Here is an 18,918-nt window from a genome sequence, read left to right as displayed (position 1 = left end):
TGACCTCATTTCAATCCTCTGGAAATGATGTGATCGGGACTGATTTCCAATCACATGACCACATCTGGGACATCTCTAGTTTTGATAATTTAGTTTAGTAAATTACACAACTGCCCATTTGATATTTGTTAATTTGGGAGAGAAAAAAAAATGAAAAGATGATATTGATACTTTGAGACAAGTGACAAAGAGAAGTAGAAAATTTATTGCAGTATTTGTTCCACCCCCATAAAAGGTTATGAATCCCCCTTTCCTCATCTTACTAAGGTGACCTATAACAACAAAAATCGACATTTACAAAATATCCTCCTGCAATAGGCCACATATATACTGCATGCGTAGTTCGAAATAGAATAAATTATATTCAGAAGACTCTGCCATTGTACAGCATGGACAAATAAGTGAAAAAAAAGTCTCATTTTCTCTTTTCTTTCAAATATCTAAAAGCTATAAGGGGGAAACCATTAGGTGCTAGTATTATAATAAACTTCAAAAAACACTTTAATAAGAACATCAAAAAGACTAATTTCCAACATTCACTTAAAGTTTTATTCTTTTTTTTTAGTTTGCGTGGGATTTTTTTTGTTTTTTTATACAGTTTTGTTTTCAGAGATATAAACATTTTTTAGTTTTTCTGTTTGTGTGTTAAACTATGATACAGTGGGAGTAGAAATGAGCGACTAGAATCGGCTGCACAACAGCGAAGGAGCTCCCACGACAATGTTGACCAAACATTCCCCGCCCCCACCGCCCTCTGGGGGTCTCCTCGGAAAAAGCCTTCCAACAGAGGGGATCAACTGGAGCCTAATGTTTCCTTTCAATATGCTTTCTGGATCCTATATCCTCTCCATACGTGTACACATACACATCAACATGAGCCATCCCTTTCATATAATAATAATAATAAAATAATAAGTCTTTTTTTGAAAGAATAAGTCATGTAAAAGTATGTAGTGTCTTGCTTTTCATACAAAAATGAGGAAGAGAATAGGGTGCAAATCCAGTGAAGTTTGGCCGTGTGAATGGAGGCGGCAGGGAGCAGGTAGAAGAAATCTGGGAAACAACAAAAACAAATAACAAAAACACAGGAGCCACTAGCTTGCTCCTCCTTCCCGCGCTGCATATAGCGAGCGTAAAGTCTGCACTACTTTGTTACTTAGTTTGTGGTTGCTGGTCAAGGCAATCTTCTTGAAAATGACGTCTGACTCCTTGATCGTGTCCACCCAAGGCACCAGTTTGCGGCCGTCGCGCCTTTTGGCCTCGGCCCAGGGCCCCGAATAGGAGCCCGCCATCCAGTGGATGGCGTAGCCGCTGGGGGTTTTGTGGACCACGCGGGCGATCTGCGGCCGGTCCTTGTACTTGGGGCAGCACAGGGCGATCACGTCCATTACTTCCACCGTCTCGTTCATCCGGCCGGGATCCGACGGGTCGCCCGTTCGCCTCGACTTCCGAGAGGACTGGGGAGGTGAACGCAGGGAGAAAAAATAAGGGCACAATCAAGTATGCATCATTATGGTGAAAAAAAAGAAGAGATCTCCTGTTATTTGGGGTCTAAGGTTAACTTCCATTCAAATATTATCCCCCCAATTTTATGAATAAACACTGTACACATTTGGAAATGCAAAAACTGGGAGGCGTTTCAAGTCTTACCCCTGGTGTGCGCTCGTCGCCGTCGCTGTAGTCGTCGTCTGTCTCTGGTCCCGCCTGGTTGCGTGGACTGGGTCCCATCAATGGCCCCATCAATGGCCCCGAGCTTCCCAGCAGGGCATTTATGGCTTTGTTTCGGATGTTGGCGCTTGCCGACGCTTCTCCCTCCTCGTCCTCTTCGTCCGGGTCCAGATGTTCCATTAGTACCTTGAACTATATCAATCACATATGACAAGAGCCTTTCATTGTTAATGCTGTACTATTTCATTTGATTTTACACAGGATCATAAATCTGATTACATAATCTGAATTGTTCTTTTTTACTGCATCAAATGTCCAGTTGACTATGTAATATCATTCTGTAAGTGTGTTTCCACATATTTATCCAATATCTCCAGAATATTTAAAAAAAATGATGGTGCAGGTATCTTTCTCCTCTCTGGATGGCCATCCAAAATAGTGTATTTTTGACATAGAGAATCTATAGCAATGAAAGGCAGAACCAGGATGTGAAAAGTAGTAGCTTGCTAGAGTGTTGGAGGCCTGTACTAAAAGTTTCCTTCAGTATATTTTCATTCTCACTTACATCAAGATACTGTTTGACGATACGCCTCTTGACATCTTCTGTTAGCGTGGCGCGTGCCATGTTGTTGGAGATAAAGTCGAGGGTTTGCCGCGGGTGGAAGTAAACGTTGATTTTTCGGTTCACCGCCTTGTCGTATACCTTGGCCGACTCCGTTGGGGAGTACTTTTGGATTTTCCTGTGGGAAGAGCAAAAACACAAAACAGGTTACAAACCAGGCAGGTTCCACATTAGAAGGCCTGGCGTTTTTGTGTCCCATACCCGTCTGAGAACCCATACTGGTTCTTCAGATGCTGTTTGAGCACCAGCAGCAACAATATGCCTTGAACAGAGTTGGCAAAGTCCAAGAGGCTAGCGGAATTGTCTGGGAGACGCTTCATAACCCTGTCTGTATCATCCAGACATAAATCGTCCAGATCGGATTCTTCTGAGCTCTCGGAGTCGTCTATCGGTTTTCTGGGCTTTTTGGGCTGCCGTACCACGTCGTCGTCTTCGCTATTGCGTCCCTCGACGCTCCCGGGGGAATCGCTGTTAATTTTTTCGTACTCATCTTCCCCGTCTGATCTACTCTTCCACTCCTTCACCTTTTTCTCCTTCTTCTCCTTCTTCTCCTTCCGCCTTGGCTCTTTCAATAGAAGCTGGGCAGAGGAAAAAAACACAGGACCACAATGTAACTGTTCTCCAAATTGACTGGCAATTGGAGTTGTCTTTCCGGGCACTGTCAGAGTTGAGCTGCAATCTAGCTTAGTTTGATTACCTCAGTAAAATTCTGAAGAAGGTTGCTTCCAGAAACTGACAGGCAGATGTCTATATGGTGCATGATGAAGAGAGGTTCTTCCTGGCTCTGGTATGGGAAGCAGGCCAGGTTGTCCGCTATGAACAGCAACATGTTCACCTCGGTTCTCTGTGCAATGGAAAAGGGATTGGCCGACATTTAAAAAAAAAAAAGAAGAAAAAACCCACATCGTTTTGGTTTAAATTTGGAGGCTGAAAAGACTCACGGCGCTGTCGTCAAAGAGATTCAGTAGCGAGATGAGAAATGCTCTCCGGTGTTGCCGGTTGGTGCGGATCATGGAGAAGAGATGCGAGCACAGAGCCGAGTGGGTTTCGTCTTGTCTGAAACCTCGTATGATGGTCCTCCGAGACATCTCGATGGACTGCTGCAGGTTGAATGACATCTTCATCCCAGCCACTGCTTTCATCTGCAAGAATACAGTTGAAGAAAATGCAAAGGACTCAGTGAGCTCTTTACACGGCAATTATTGAGATTTAACCTTTTCTTTTTGCAGCTACCAACATTTTACCTAATTATCAAATTTTAATATCATTTGGGCAATTGTAGTAAGAAACAAAACATGAAACTGAGGATCGTAAATATACAGGAATGACTGTCAACATACATGGATGAATCCTGTGTATTTTTTGTCTATCTCCACCAGTTGCTGATCAGATTTGTTCCTCATGCTGGGCTCTGGGTCGGTTCCCATGGCAATCAGATAAGGCACGCACTGAGGCAAAAATAGTGTTATTCAATTCAATCTCAAAATATTAGCCTGACAGTGGACTCACACTGTAATGTACTACATACCTGCACCGGATGAATGAGGCCCTGGTTCAGAGTGAGCGCAATGACATTGAGCGCAAAGTGCCGCACACTGGACTGTGTGTGGAAGAAGGCCTCCAACACCTGCTTCAGGTAAAGCTGCATAATGGAGCTGCTCATCCCCGAAGAGATGTCCCCCATTTCCTTCAGATCCTCCTGTTTGGAAAGCTTTTTCCCTGCAAATGTAAGATTTTCCTCCATGAGACAATTGAGCACTGATGCAGCACAGAATGCATTTCGTGAAATCACGAGGCGTACATTCCCGGTCTGCTTCTTGCATTCTGGTGTCTTCTTCTTGCAGGTAGGTCTGGAGGTTTTTGAGGATCTGGATTTTGAGGTTGATGGACGAGGCACTGTCAGCCAATATGCCATTGTACAAGGACTTCACTTCAGGCATAAACATTTGGCTGGGATGCATGATGACGAGAAAGCCTGAGTGATAGACGATGTTGACAAGTTTTGAGACTTCCCCACGTTCAAAGGCTTTGTGTATACATTTCATACCAAGTACAGCAGTTGGCATGTATGCAAATTGTGAATTTCTTAGACAGCTGATGAAGTATTGCACTTACCTAAACCGATAATAGCTTTCGTCTTGACTTTTTCGTCTTCATGCTTGGTGAAATACAGAAGAAGCTCCAAAACCTTTTCCTTGATAATGACCTGTACGCCACAAAAAGATTGCCGTTTACAATATTGTTTGCTTTACAATTTAAGACTTTAGGGATATGGACAAGTGTACTTTGATATGTAGCAATAACACAAAAAACAAAGTAAAAATTTTAAACATACTAAGTTGGTAGATCAAGATAAAGCTTCTACTCTTTTATAAAGACTTTTTTATAGTATCTAAAACTGATATATCCATTTAAAAACGACATTACAAATATTATACTACCTTGGTGGAGCCCTTGAATTCTTCTAGGTCAAAATCAAAGTGTCGACCAAGGGCACCCACGGTGAACAGCGACCGCAATAAGAAAGGCTTGTTTCCTATCAACGTCATGCTGTTAGGATCTTCTTGATGCTGGGCCTTTAGCTTGTTAAGTGCACCTGCAGGTCAAAGGGAAGGTGGTTAGCGTTGAAGTCCACAAAATTGGAAAATATTAGACATTGAGAGAGATTCATCTCACGATAGAATTTATCGAAGCATGCCCAGACAAACTTGTAGTTGTGAGTCACTTTGTTGACAACAGCCCCGAGACAGCTGACACAGTGTTGGACCACCTACGAGAAAGTGGAACACGTCATCACGTCACATTATTTCTAGTACATAGTACACAATTCATGGACAAGGATGGCTTATTCATTTTTTTTTTTACACAAGGGGCTGTCTGAGAAAACGGTAGGTGGGCTGATGACACCCACATGTCCGCCTACTTTTCCTAATCACAGATTTTTGGATACAATGCACATTTGTGGCAAAATCTTTACTCGCAGAGTAATATACCAGTAAATTACTACATTCACTGTGAATCTGAGGTGAGTTCCATTTTTCTAAGATAAACTATATTTCTTGCCATGTTGTGATGTCTCTATAACATACCGTCATGCCATATTTGATGATCAGCTTCATAAGGTCTTCCTCAATGGTGGCAAGAAATGTCTCACTGGGGTGCTCCATTAGAGGCACCACCAGCTCTAACATTTTTGCCACATTGCAAATGACCATAAAGTCATTGTCAGTCTGGTAAGAAAAAAAATGCATTTAGTTTCAACAACATTTAAAGTGAGCTAATATGCAAAGAAAGCATCAAGATTACAAAGAACTCACATTACACTTGGTGGTTAGGTAAGGTTGCATGGTCATGGCGTGTTTTACCATGAGCTGAGCCCTTATTTTGCTGAACAGGTACAAGGTAGTGATGCAAGCCACTAAACGGGTGGAGTTTACACCTTTGCTCTCTGTGCAAGAAAATGGCATTTTTTCATTGATTCAGTAAAAGAAAAGACTTGCTTATGCTTATGTCACACATTCCATGTGCTGCCAGTTATTTAGATGTTAATGATGCAAACAGTCTGGATCCAAATTTAATTCATCAGGCATTAGTTTTAAAAATGTCTTTACAGCACCAACAACAGAAAAGAACCACTATTGCACTTAAATGGTTCACTAACCTGCCAGAGACTCTTCATATTTCAAAATATGCTCCACCAGATTGTCCACCAGCTGAACGCAGGCCTTCTTGGCAGGTTTGTATGCTGCGTCCTCCTCAGATTTGAGAAGCTAATGCCAAGAGGAACCACAGGGTGGCGTGTTTAAAAAAGCTTTGCAAAATGCCAAGATGCCGCCACTTACATTGGAAAGAAGTTGTTCAAACCAGTCATAGCCAGTGTCTCGACATGCCGCGACCACGTCTGTAATGTTGAGGATCTTTCTGGTCATGGTCTCCTTGTCGTGGGCCGGCGTTGGCGTGAACCATAACTTTTGAAATGTTTCATTCACCAATTTCTATGAAACACAATTATAAAGACAGGTGTTATTCAATTTTAAATGCTCAACAACTCAAAATCCTCCAGTGAAAATACCTTGATTCCTTCCTCATCATTGACCCTGCGAATCATTCTGACACACATCTCAGTGATTTTACTGAAGGTAGGCTGCTCCAAACAAATGTCTCGCAGGATCTTGATCACTCGTTTCCTTACACTGATACCAGTGTCCTGTGGGAAGAGTTCCTTTAATTATCAAGCCGTGTTTCTAACTCGGGAAAATATTGCTCCACCCCCTTCTTAAAAGCAGACAAAGGCTAAAAATAAATTCAGCAAGCGAGACTAAAAAAATGTACAAGAACCCTCAAAGCATTGAGCACAGAAGAACTCAGAAGCCGTTTATTAGTGTGGGGTGCTGTAGCATATTTGAAACACTAGGTGGCAATGTAAGACTGTAGAGGAGGTTGAACTCCCTGTGAACTTGGTATTTCCATGACAACTACCATAACAATAGCAGTGTAACACTGATTTAGGGTAGAGATTAGGAGAGAAAGCGTTGAGACTATAATATTTCCTTATCTGCTAAAATAATAATTCTGTAGCATTTGTGCCTGATAGTTTTTTTAATTTGCATATCAATTATACATAAATACTTTTTAAAAAGTTTGGTAGAATACTTACTAGTATCCTCTCTATGAGCATGTCGTAGTACTGTTCAGTGAGCTGCGGTCTGCTAAGGACAAACTTGCCCAGCAACTCCACAGCTGCCTCTCTCACACTCGTCGAGTTGTCCATCAAGCGGCCGTGGACTCCGCGCTGCATGTCCGACTGCACAGGCAGAGAGAGAGTAATGTCAAGGTACAACAAAACGAGGCACAGTAAAATGCCAAGGTAGTCTTCAAAACAAGCATATCGAGACCTACCCTTGCTAGGATACTGGGGTCCACGGCCACAACCTCGGACAAACACTTCATGGCTTTAGTTCTCACTGCTATGGCACTTTCTCCAAGGACTCGTAATATCTGAATTAAAAAAAAAGAAATAATGAAGAAAAAAATGCCAATAAAACCTTGCTTTAAGAGCTTGCGGGCTGCCTGAGCTTTCTTGCAACTTATACTCGAGACTGGATTTGGTTGTACTTTTGTTTAGATGCCAATGAGTCCAATGCATCAGCCAGGTATCAGAGTTAACTTTGCCCAAAGAAGCACTGTTTTCACTAAATATGATTGGAATATACAATTTTAACAAGCTAAAAATACAGAAGTCAGTTCTCAACAATTACCTGTGTTAAATAAATATCAAAGCTCTGTGCAAACGGCCTCATGGAGGCCAAATAGCGCACAATCAGACAGGAGTCCTCATAGTCCACAGTGTCAGAGTTCATCCTTAAAGAGAAGAGAAGTTTAGAGTGATAGGCAGTTAAAAAAAGGGAGGAAAGACATTACAGGTCCAGTGCTAAGGAGTCTTACTTTAATGTGGCAAAATGAGCTGGTGTAGTCATGATGATGTTGCGCAAGAACATCTTGCGATTTTCAGCTCGCTGCATGATCTCACCCGTGGTCTCCATCTCCTTGGCGTGCTGCGGCCCCTCCGAAGAGTAGTCGTCCTTTGGGTTCTGATTTCGCATGGACTTCTCTGCCTCTGTCGTAGCATCCCGAAACCACTGGGCAATGTAGAACTTTCTGGCAAACTAACAAAACAATTGGTCCTTAATTTTTCATCCCATCTGTAGACTAAGTCACAATTAAATAAAAGATACACTGCTGATCAACAGCTTGTATCTCGAAAATGTGAAAGTGTTCCTTACATGAAGAATTAAGCAGTGTATGCTTGCAATTGCAACATCCAAACTTATAATAGCAAAACTACACTTGCATCTTAGGGCACCACTAATTTGGTGCTAATTCAAACTCACTGATAATGAGGCATCTGTATCAGCATTCTGTTCCAAATAGTCCAGCAAAGCCTTTTGCAGCTGCTGTGTTTCATCACCACCCTGAGACTGCAGAAATGCCCCAAAGAAATATTAATTTTCAGCACAGTAACAGTAATGTGTTAGCATTAGAAACACAACAAAAAGTTGTTCTACCTGCTGTAAAATGCGATCAATTGACCGCTGGTCCATCCTGCTGGTAACAGCATCCTTTCTTAGGCGGGCAGCCACAGTGCCAAGGTAATCTAAAGAAGCCACTCGTAGAGCCATCTCTGTCTGCTTGTTGCTAAACTGGTGCACCTTTTCAAAGTCAAATACACAAATTGTTAACTGGTGACATGTGGCATAAGTGAAATAGACCTAAAAATGCTTATATGGTCAGAAATTATTATAATTGGAATATCATTCAGTTCTTAAAATAAATGAAAATTCACATCTTGTGTATTATTAATAAAAATCTGTAAAACATTTAGCCAACAAATAAAGTGGATCACACTAACCAAGAGTCTGCCAAGCAGACTGAGTAGCAACTCTGCAGCGGGCCACTCTGGTTTGTTAACCGTCGAGAGCAGGTCCTGGACAAAGTTCTCAAACAAAGGCCGGTAATCTTCCTCTCCTTGCTTACTGCCACATCTGAGGGAACATGGGGAGAAAAACTAAGTGAGCACATTTAGTTTTGTTTGATCATTAAACAATAACCACTCAATAACCATTCATTTCTTTCTAAAATTATATGGAAAATTATGACAATTAACAATATATTAAAAAAAGGCCTGAAAAAAATACAACTATAAAGTAAATCTTTTAATCCAAATATTTGACGGAAATAAAAAAAACAGGTACATCCCTAACAAAACAATAAATACAAAAATTAGGGCACTTACTTCTTTAAGAATACTGAGAGAAAGTTCTGCGCCGTTCTCATTGCCGTCTCATATGAGTTGGTAATCAGCACATCTTGGTCCACCTAAAATGAAACACATGGAAATAAAACAACAACAGGAGCTGGAATTTTTAGGTACCACCAAAACTGTTATTAAGGACCTGTATTATGTTTTCTTGAATTTTAACCTACCTTGTCGTGGTCCTCTATTGAGTCCCCATCATTGGGTAAATGCACCACACACTGGATGAGTTGCAACACCAAGGCAGTCACCATTTGGATGTACATAGGCTCTCCATCCTGGTCCGAGCTGTTCAACCTGACAAAAGTATGGAACACAATCTTGTCATACATAGCTCTACATTATTGGCGAGGTCTAAATTAATCTTAGAAAAATATCATTCCAAGAGGTAGAATACCGGAAATTCCTGAGGGAGCGTTTGCTTGTGGGCAGCCTGGCCAGTGACGTAAATATCTCCTCCAGAATAAGCTGTCGGTGCTTCTCGTAACGCGAGAATACCTGGACAAATGAAATTTCAAAGCACGCGTCAACACTATTGCAGGTGTGAATTTTAAGTAAATGTCAGAACACTTACTGCTGTAACCAGTTTAATAGCACACAGCTGCAGCTCGCTGACATTTTCCACAAAAAATGGCGTGATTCCCATTGATGATACCTAGAGGAGGAGCAAAAGAAGATGAAGTGGATCATAAAAATGGAATATTAATAGTAGGACTTGAAAGCGTTAGAAATTGTATCAGGTTATACTTTGACCTAAACAAAGGATTTAATGCCAATGATATTATAACTCAAACAAATTAATCAAATTATCTCAGACGTGTCTCTTCATGTGTCACTGGAATGTTTTGCATTTAACCCCTGAGGTGAAACACAATTCAAACAAAGACTCAAGCTTTATTATTATTTATATATATTTTTTACCTGGAGGATAGTGGTGTCAGTAAGCAGTTGGATCTCAAGGAGCTCAGAGATGTTGCTGACAACGTCACACACTTTGTTGTATAGCATGATGATGACACGTTGCTTGTGTGTAGAGCATTTGGCACGCTTCGCCTTGGAGCTTAGTAAGCCACCTGGACAAAAGATTAGATCGATAAAGGTCCACTCTAACAAATTAATAAAATAAATTAAATTTGGTAATTTAATGTGACATGAATTTAGCATGATCTGCTTTGAATCCGAACAAGTTTAACAAAAGCCCTGGATGAACAATTAGATTGATAAAGGGCTGAAACAATGAACTGTTAAAATGGATGAAAGACAAAAGTTCAAAAGGCTGGCAAAAAAAAAAACAACTATTGATTTGTGTCACGAGAGAACTCTGCGAGTCACACTATGCTGTCTCTGTTGCACTCCTTGTCTATTGACTTTATTAACAGCTGACTGTACAATTCTCACCTCCGTGTGGGTCCACTTTGTAGACAGGGTCGTATTGCGGGTAGAGCGTGTTCTGCAGATGAAATTTGGTATATTGTAGCACCCGCTCGATGACATCCTCAATGTAGACAGCTTTTGGCATGTGGGCCGATGTCATGATGTTTAAGGCCGTAAGGCAGGCGTCGGCCGACTTGGTCACTCGCTCCATGATGAGGTCCCTCCACAGCCTCTCTTCATCCTCAGCATCGTGATCCTGACATTAGGAAAGGAGATATATTCAGTGGGGTATTTTTCACTCAAAAGCCAGTACACATAAGTCAAAAGTTGACATCACAAGTCTTTGTAAAGTCCTATTCATTCACTCGGCACCAAAGATTACATGACGTTTATTTAGGGATAATTTTGTCCATAGCAGACAAACATTATTAAATGAAGCAGCAATCTCAACCATTTGGGCTAAGTAGCAATTCTTTTCCAATCAAATATATGTATTTATATATATTTAAAAAAAAAAAAGAGCTGACTCACGTGGTTGATCATTGTGGAGAGCTTAGATGCATCCATGATATTCTTCTCTAGAATATTGAGCAGCTTCACTAGCTTGTCCGATGGTATCTATAAAGTAAACAACCTGAATGCAACCATGCTCTTCATCATCAAAAGTATGTTAGCTGACGTAAATATACGGCTACCCTGCCGGTGATGCCCATGGCTTTGATTTTGGCGGATTCGCTGCCCAGCTCGTTTAATTGGTGCTTCCCAAGTAGCAATTCCTGAGGTATCTCGTCGTCATCTGCTGCTGGATACAATTATGATTATAAATAAAAAGTGGATACATTTAAAAGACACATGCTGTTTGATTTATTTAAAAAGAAAATCAAACTGTACCCATGGTGGTGAAATCCACATCTTCAAGGTTGTCTAAAATGTTGTCAATGCTCGTTAAGAATCTCTTGAACGTGGACGAGTCCATGAGCTCCTCTTGAGTAAGCTTCGGTTCATATGCTTTCCGCTTCTTCTGTTTCTCCTTCATCTTTAATTTCCTGGCAACTGTGCAAGGAGAATTGTTATTTTTCTCTCATTGGCATTGACTGAGGGAGTTGAGCAAGAAGATGCAAAAAATGTGATTCATGAAAAGCAGACCATCGCTCATGCTGGGAGGCGGCGAGTCATCTTCGGAGGAGTCTCGGTAACGGCTCCCCGAGCCTCTGCGGCCTTCTTTGGACCCACTTCTCCGATGTTCCCCTGAGGCGCGTCGCTCTCTTTCCTCAAAGTCCCACGCCCGGTCTTTTTCTCGACGCTGACGCTTTCGTACAGCTGTTGACATTAAATACACAACTCAATTACAAAAAGAAACATACGTAAATATGAACACGTGACAATTAATTCTGGAACATATGCTCTCATTGGACAAGGAATCAAAGAGCTGACTCACATTCTTCGTTTGCATCGTCGTCCGAGCTGACCTCGGCGTATTTGGGCTTCTCGTTGATCGTACTTCGTTTTCGCTTGTTCATTTTGACTCGTTCGCAGAGGGGCATAGTTGACTCGATCTCTGCAAGCAGCTCTGGGGGCAGTTCCTTTAAGATGGCCGGGTCCATGCCAGCTGGGGAAAAAAAGCAAGTTCTCATTAGATGACCCATTGAAAAAAAATGAATCATAATCATTTGGGAATTTTTAAGATGTACTTTTGCCATATTTTCCTGGGGAGAAACGGTTCTTTCCTGTCTTGCTGTGACGAATTATTCTTTGGATCTGGTCCACAGAGAGTTTTTTCACAAGTACTACAGGCTTGGGCCTCTTCTCAAAGTCCTGCACCAGACCAAGTCGCTCTAGTTTCACCTTGGGCTGCCCCCAAATGTGACTCTCCATTGGAACGCCACCATCACGTTTGATCTGAAATGTAATGAAGCTGTTAGGGATCCTCTTTGGTAGTGTCTGCCAACAAGCTCAGAAGGTTAGCACATTGAATACCAAAATATGAAATGACACAATGTCAATGATTCAGACCAATGAACGAAACGATTCAAATGTTAGTTTTCAGTATAGACAAATGCTTAAAGGAATACTCCTTTCCAACATTAGTGTAAAGTTAGAATTTCAAGGAGCCATGAATGGCAGAGTGGGGTCTTCGTCCGGATTTTAACAACTTCTAAGAACGTGCAGTGGAGTATTTTTTTAAGATTTGTGCCTTCTTGCTCATAACTAAACATTTGGTGGTCAAATTCAGCAACAACACAAAACATCAACTTTAAGAATGACTAGGACTGATTAATGTGTTAAAATATAACCCCGATATAAAGCAAACAATTATAAATGGGAACGACTAATGTGAAAATAAGAGCGAGCGGTGGCATGATTTTTAGTGAGACTGCAGGCAGTGATATCTAAATGATTGGCAGCCATTGCTGTTTGGGTCGTTCCAGATCACCTTAGGGATCTGGAAGTTCTTCAGTGCGCCACTTTGTCCTCCCAGGAGGTGAGCGGGGAAAGATTGTGGAAGTTTAGGACCGGAGGGAACGGCAGCAGGTTTCAAACTGTCTTGCCTATGGCTGCTACGACCAGGCTCTCCGACAGAGGATGCCCGGAAGACGGACCTATCTCGATCACATCTCATGCGAACATCGACGGTTTCGCAGCGATGCCTCCTATCTTTGTCAGACTCCCTGTCCCGTCCTTGTTCCCCTCGGCCCGACGACTTTGGCTTCTCTGCCCGCCTATCTGAAGACTTGTCATCATGTCGGTGTTTGGACAACTCCCGACAGTCTCTTCTGCCGTCATGTTTATCAACCCTGTTCTTGATGACATCCGGTCGTCCGTCCGGTTTCAAACGCGAGGCGGTGTCAGAACCTTCTACAGCGGCGAGCCCGCTAGATGGTTCTTCGGGCCAGCGTTGAGCTTCTAAGGCAGGGACCGGGGCAGCCAGACAGGGGTCGAGCTGGCCGTCAACTTTTCCTGCCTGTTGGAGGTCAATGCTCACCATGAGGGGAGGACGACTGGCACCGTTCCCAGCTGCTGTGGCCTCTTGCGGGGTCAGTTTGCCAGCATTGCCCCCACCCGTGGGTCCACTTCCTGGAGCACCGGTAGGACCACCGGGACCTCCAGCGCCGGGCTCCAAAGGAAAAGAGTCTTGTTTTCTCTTCTTCAGTGGCTTGTCTGTTGAAAATAAATTTAAAATCATTCATTCATTTTCAGAACCGCTTATCCTCTCTCACAAGGGTCGCAGGGGGTGCTGGAGCCTATCCCAGCAAAGTATGAGCACCTGGCGGGGGGAACCCTGTATTGGTGGGTAGCCAATTGCAGAGCACAAGGAAATGGAATATGACTCACGTAACACTCATACCGAGAGCCAATCTTGAGTGTTCAACTAGCCTACCCTGCATGTTTTTGAGATGTGGCAGGAAACCAGAGAACCCGTAGAAAACCAACGGAAGCCCAGGGAGAACATGCAAACTCCACACAGTGGGGACTAAAGACTGAACTGGATCGAACTCTCGACACCAGAACAGTGAGGCCGACATGGTATCTATTCTTCCATCGGGCCGCCAAATTTAGAATCATAAATACAATGGACATATTTTGTCCCAAAAATGATTCTCCATACCTTTATCCTGGACTTCCTTAGAACACTTCTCACTCGCCGCCTCTCGCTCTATCCGTTCGATTTCAGCTAGCGCGTCGAGCTCCACCTCGTCATAAGGAGAACTAGGACCCTGGAAACCCACAGCACCCCCTGCCTGCTGGGATCCTTGATTGTGGCGGGCTATCAGGTTCTGCTGGAGAACAGGCACTTGCTGAAAGTTCATTTCAGCCTCCATATTGTCTGAGTTGTGGTCCAGGCCTGGGACACCATCGCCTGAGAGTAGCAGAATAGATTATTACACCCAATTCAGTATTTATAATTCAAATATAGTGTGTGTTTGCCTACCTGGTGGGTCAGACTCATTTGACTTAACCCGGGACAACTTAAGTGTGAGTTTGGTGGAATCCTTGTTTGGGGAGCTGACAATGTCATACATGTCTTTCTCCTCTTTCACGGTGGGAATTTTCTTGCGTTGCTGCAGTTGCTGTTTATGGTCTGGCCCCCCTTCCCTCGGCGACAGCACATATGGAGGTGGTGACTGCAGAATCAGCGGGGGGCGAGAACCTGCTGTGAGGAAGGAGGGGGAAATAAACAAAAATAAAGTGAAGACATTACCAACATTAAAAAAATGAATAAACATCCTATGTGGGAGCGCTGTTTATCTATATAAAGACTATTTCTTACGTTTCGTTGCTCCTTCACTTGCTGCTGGAGAGCAGCTGGACTGCGGCGACCGTAAAGGGAATGATGAATTTCTCAGGGCGGCATCACCATCCTAATTAAGATATACATTAGGCAGATTTGAAATGCTAATGTATACAAAGAGCTGTCTCTTTGGAGTGCCTTGCAACGTATAAAATTACACCATACATTTTTTTTGTGATCGGTGCACGCCTCATTATATCATATCAAATCAATCGGAGACCCTACCTCACTGCCCGACCGGTGCACGATGTTCAAGTAGTCATCTGTGCCATATCTATCTGGGTGGTGGTTGGCGGTGTTGGCCATCTGCCCCGATACCTTGCCTTCGTGAATGTTTCGTATACTTCCCGGAACCATTGGACTGGCCACGGACACTTTGAGAAAGCAAAAACATTTCATTAATTGTTAAGTATTAACTAGTAACATCCTTTTATTCTTTAGCATTTCAATGATTTCAGATAGTGAAAATTAGTTAAAATGTCAATATTCATTCAGTTAGCTGATTAACACTGAGACTCACCTTGTTGGATCTGTTGATGTTGGTTGTAGCTGGGTGGTTGTTGGTGGGGGTACTGCTGGAGGTAACCAGGGGCGGGGCTTTGTGGTGTGTAGGGACTAGGAACCGGACTGTTTTGCTGGCCCATGTATCGACTACTAGAGCCTGTCTGGGGTGCCACAAATCGACTAAAAGAAAAAACAGTAAGATAAAGGTCCAATGTGAGTGAAACATTATGCAAAATAATTGGGTGAGCACACAAACAGCACACCAATACATTTGAATGTTAATCTACTGTGACTAGTTGGTACAGAGAAAATGGTGTGTTGTGACATACCTTGATGGATTTGGAGAAATTGCTGCCGGCTGAAAATTTGCCGATGGGGCTGGACTGTGCATGGAATTTTGGGTGATTTTGTACTGTTGTACCATCGGCTGCTGCATAACATCTGTTCAGGTAAGAAAAGGTAATCATTGAAAACGCTGAGGAAATGTATGTGCGTGTGTGTGTGTGCGCGAGCAATTTAATTGAAAAGTGACTGGTTTTGAGGCTGATTACTTTTTTCCCTGAAGATGCCAGGGTTTCTGGCCAGCATAGTCTGCAGCAGCAGTGGTGCATCTCCCTCAGGCTCATCACTCCCCAGGTTGTCCTTCAGCTCTCTGTAACACACAAATGAACAGGTTAGGAGATAAGAAATTGTTTTATATATTTATTTCAGTTTTAAACTTTATTTTGCATGGATGCTGCGGCGGGTGCATAGGGAGTAAAGAGGAATGAATAGATGGGTATGACAAAAAATAGCGGGTGGAGTACTACTTACATGTGCTCTGTGGAGACCTGGTTCAGGCCATGGGCGAGCTGGGAGGCTAGGTTCTCATCCCGGCAGCCCAAAAGACAGTTGACCTCCTCTGCTATTCTACCATTGTACAAGAGGCTCTTCGTAGTGGTGGCCGGGAGGGGGGAAGGGAGGGGCAGCTGGTTCAACACTGGAATGAGGAACATAGAAATAAGACGTCTAGTGCTGATCAAAAAAAGAGATTCATCAATTGTGTACTGAGGCAGGACGCAGTCGATGCCACTCACAGTCTGTTAGGCTAGCGATCCCAGCGAGAGTAGTTATGGGAACATGAGGCATATCCCCATTCATGCTTGAGGTGAGGGTGGGGGTGTGGTGATACACAGGTAGATCGGGGGGCCGATGAGTGACACCTGTCCTCACATCTCCTGACACCTGAGGGAGGGAAGTGAATAGGAATTAGGAGGCGATTTTCTGAGAATAACTAAACTACAATGGTTCCTCTAAAGTTGTATCACGTGTGATAAATATATCTCAGCATACCTTGTGGACAAATGCTGTGCCGCCTCAGGTGGACACAGTGACATTTCAGAGGAAAAACAAATCCTCCTATGAGCTGTGTAAAAGTAAACAAATAAAATTAAGATCATGGCATTTTATTCAGATCATTGGGACTGACATACAGCCTATGAATTAATTAGAAGCAAAAGTGCAGTGAAAGTGTTGCACCTTCGACAGCTGTGAGAGTCAGATGTAGTGGTTTGGAAGCCGGAATATTTTTTTCCAAAAATGCTTGTAAATCAGTGAGCAATTATATTTGGAATTGCTCATGCAGTATAAAGTAGAAGAAAATTCTAAGAATGACGGTTGTTGTGCCAACAAGTTGGAAAAGCTGGTTTATTACGTTTATGCACGGGACTGTACGAGAGAGCCAAAATCTATCACATTTGATAGTAATACATTTGTGGGTGAAAACCTAAACAACAATTTTGAAAGCGATCACCACCTCTCACTTTGTGGCGCTTCCTAACACCAACAAAATGCTTGATTTTCATGTCTTTCACAACTTTCCTTCTCACTCTGAAAGAAATAGTTGTTTTTCACCATGTATAATGTAGTAACAACTATTTCCTGTCCTCAAAACACTTTTTTAGAATTATCATTTCAAAAGGGACTATCTCAAATGTAGGTTAAGAGGCCAGGTATCATTCTAAGATTTAAACTTTTTCGTTTTAAAAAAACAACAACAACAATATGAGCATATTCTTATTTATAAAGGAAAGCGTGTTAAATTCTCAAAGGGGAAACGGTTTTGCAAACCTCAGAACACATGCAATACATTAATACAACGCAACAGGTTTGGCAAACGAAAGCAGCAAGTGCTCATGAGAAGGGGGCGCAAAGCAAAAAATAAATAAATGAGGTGTTGTAAACATTAACTCGTAGTAGCACGTCTGTTGGGTTCTCCTACACGGTACGTGTTTGCCAGAGTTGACAGGTGGGAGACTGACAGCCAAAGGAGGCGGCACAAAGGGGAGCAGATGCACCCATCGTACTCGGTGCCTAGCGTCAACATCTCTAAACCCCAAACATGAAAATGCAATTAAATAAGACAACAACAACAAAAAACAAAATCACACCAAAACTTCCGTCAGTGTCATCTTGTAGATCTATTTCCACTAAGTTTTGGACTGAAGCTATCAGCCGCAGGTTATACGCGAGGTTAACGCGGTGGAAAGCGCTCACTCCGCGGGTTGTTTTTCTCCCACGGCTCGGTAGCTTGTTGGGTTCGGCTAAAAGTGGGTAGCTTCGACTGTTAGGAAGTTAGCGTAATATTTCAACGCAGCAGTCGGCGACCTGTTATGGAAGAGAAATTATTGTAGCACATTTATGGAGGGTATAAACGGAGTTTCTTGCAGGAAAAATCACACGGAGCCCTGTGAAACAAGCGGCCCGATCTTCGACGAGTGACATCCAGCTTCGAGGCCGTGCGCCTGGGCAAGAGCGAAAACACACCTAGCTACATAGCATTCGTTCCCTTCCCAGTTGGCGATTAACGACGGCGTCTGTGTTGTTTTGAGAAGTGCACATTTTGTTAAAAAGGCTATTCTGCAAAATGCACATAGGTGAGTGCAATTACCTTCGTTTGTGGCGCCCAAAGGGAGGAAAATATTATAGCAGGATTTATGTCCGTATCTCTGGCTCCCCCTTTCTTCTCCTCCAGAAGGAGCTCGGATTGGCTCGCCGAGCTAGCCCGATTCGAGCTAGGTGGCTAGCTCACTAGCTATCAACAATAATCCGGGGTCGGGCTTGGATCGCTCCTTCTTCCGTCACACAACTCGTAACCAAATTATTCCCACGTTTTGCGACAAGGTGTACGTCTTTACTTCGGCGTCGCGGTTGACGCGGGCGACGAAAGCCTGCCAATTGTTTTTTTTCCGAGTGTAAAAGGGAGAAATGTGACGATTTGTTGCGATCGGCCGAAAGAGGCTCTCCTCCTCTCGTAGAACAAAATGCCGACCGGAAGTGCCACCGTATGACTTGAGAGCAGATCTCACGAGTGACTCCCTCCATCGGCCCCTGAACGAAATGCCTCACAACACTTCACAGGCAGTCCGCTAGAGGGCGTCCTAGCACCACTTTAGGGGTGCCTTTGTTCAAGATGACAGTGTAGAAATGAAATATCTAACGGATAATAAGTAGTTGATGTATTGGTAAATAAATTATGCCACAAATGTTGATGAAAATTATCTGTAAAAGTCAATTGGATGTATTGGCAGCCAATGAGTTAGATGAATGAGTGTTGATTACAAATGACAAATGGTTCTTTTGTAAAACTATTACACTTATTGTAAA

At 42.9% G+C, this 18,918-nt stretch overlaps 1 protein-coding gene across 5 annotated transcripts; it reads right to left on the bottom strand.

Annotated features, from left to right (window-relative positions):
- Positions 1 to 214: 214 nt before the first annotated feature.
- Positions 215 to 18,570, bottom strand: LOC144195358 (nipped-B-like protein A). 5 transcript variants are annotated; one of them, XM_077714938.1, is made up of 48 exons: positions 18,203 to 18,570; positions 16,606 to 16,678; positions 16,350 to 16,497; positions 16,087 to 16,252; positions 15,825 to 15,925; positions 15,603 to 15,714; positions 15,290 to 15,453; positions 14,995 to 15,143; positions 14,749 to 14,839; positions 14,410 to 14,631; positions 14,086 to 14,337; positions 12,913 to 13,637; positions 12,170 to 12,377; positions 11,917 to 12,087; positions 11,625 to 11,798; positions 11,370 to 11,531; positions 11,174 to 11,280; positions 11,010 to 11,096; positions 10,503 to 10,734; positions 10,026 to 10,177; positions 9,679 to 9,759; positions 9,502 to 9,602; positions 9,275 to 9,401; positions 9,084 to 9,166; positions 8,700 to 8,832; positions 8,356 to 8,499; positions 8,182 to 8,268; positions 7,736 to 7,956; positions 7,549 to 7,651; positions 7,190 to 7,288; positions 6,948 to 7,094; positions 6,363 to 6,497; positions 6,133 to 6,285; positions 5,952 to 6,060; positions 5,608 to 5,738; positions 5,380 to 5,520; positions 4,967 to 5,060; positions 4,732 to 4,886; positions 4,406 to 4,496; positions 4,092 to 4,265; positions 3,819 to 4,009; positions 3,631 to 3,738; positions 3,232 to 3,432; positions 2,988 to 3,134; positions 2,492 to 2,868; positions 2,234 to 2,408; positions 1,651 to 1,860; positions 215 to 1,457 (listed from the first exon to the last, which is right to left on the bottom strand). In XM_077714938.1, the coding sequence occupies exons 3-48, from the start codon at positions 16,411 to 16,413 to the stop codon at positions 1,095 to 1,097; spliced, it is 7,620 nt and encodes a 2,539-aa protein (XP_077571064.1). In that variant the 5' UTR covers positions 16,414 to 16,497; positions 16,606 to 16,678; positions 18,203 to 18,570; the 3' UTR covers positions 215 to 1,094. The 5 variants fall into 5 exon arrangements, with proteins under 5 accessions (XP_077571064.1, XP_077571065.1, XP_077571067.1 ...); XM_077714939.1 differs by having other exon boundaries at positions 11,174 to 11,277; XM_077714941.1 differs by having other exon boundaries at positions 13,462 to 13,637.
- Positions 18,571 to 18,918: the final 348 nt, after the last annotated feature.

This window comes from Stigmatopora nigra, chromosome 4 (assembly GCF_051989575.1).
Source record: "Stigmatopora nigra isolate UIUO_SnigA chromosome 4, RoL_Snig_1.1, whole genome shotgun sequence".
Classification (NCBI taxonomy): Eukaryota; Metazoa; Chordata; class Actinopteri; order Syngnathiformes; family Syngnathidae; genus Stigmatopora; species Stigmatopora nigra.
This window is presented reverse-complemented; position numbering and strand designations above follow the sequence as displayed.

Coding starts and splice junctions, on each gene's coding strand:
- LOC144195358 (XM_077714938.1), bottom strand. CDS start 16,413: ATGAATGGGGATATGCCTCATGTTCCCATAACTACTCTCGCTGGGATC. Junction 14,632..14,748: donor AAGTGAAGGAGCAACGAAAC/GTAAGAAATAGT, acceptor CCTTCCTCACAG/CAGGTTCTCGCCCCCCGCTG. Junction 11,532..11,624: donor GCCTCCCAGCATGAGCGATG/GTCTGCTTTTCA, acceptor CTCCTTGCACAG/TTGCCAGGAAATTAAAGATG.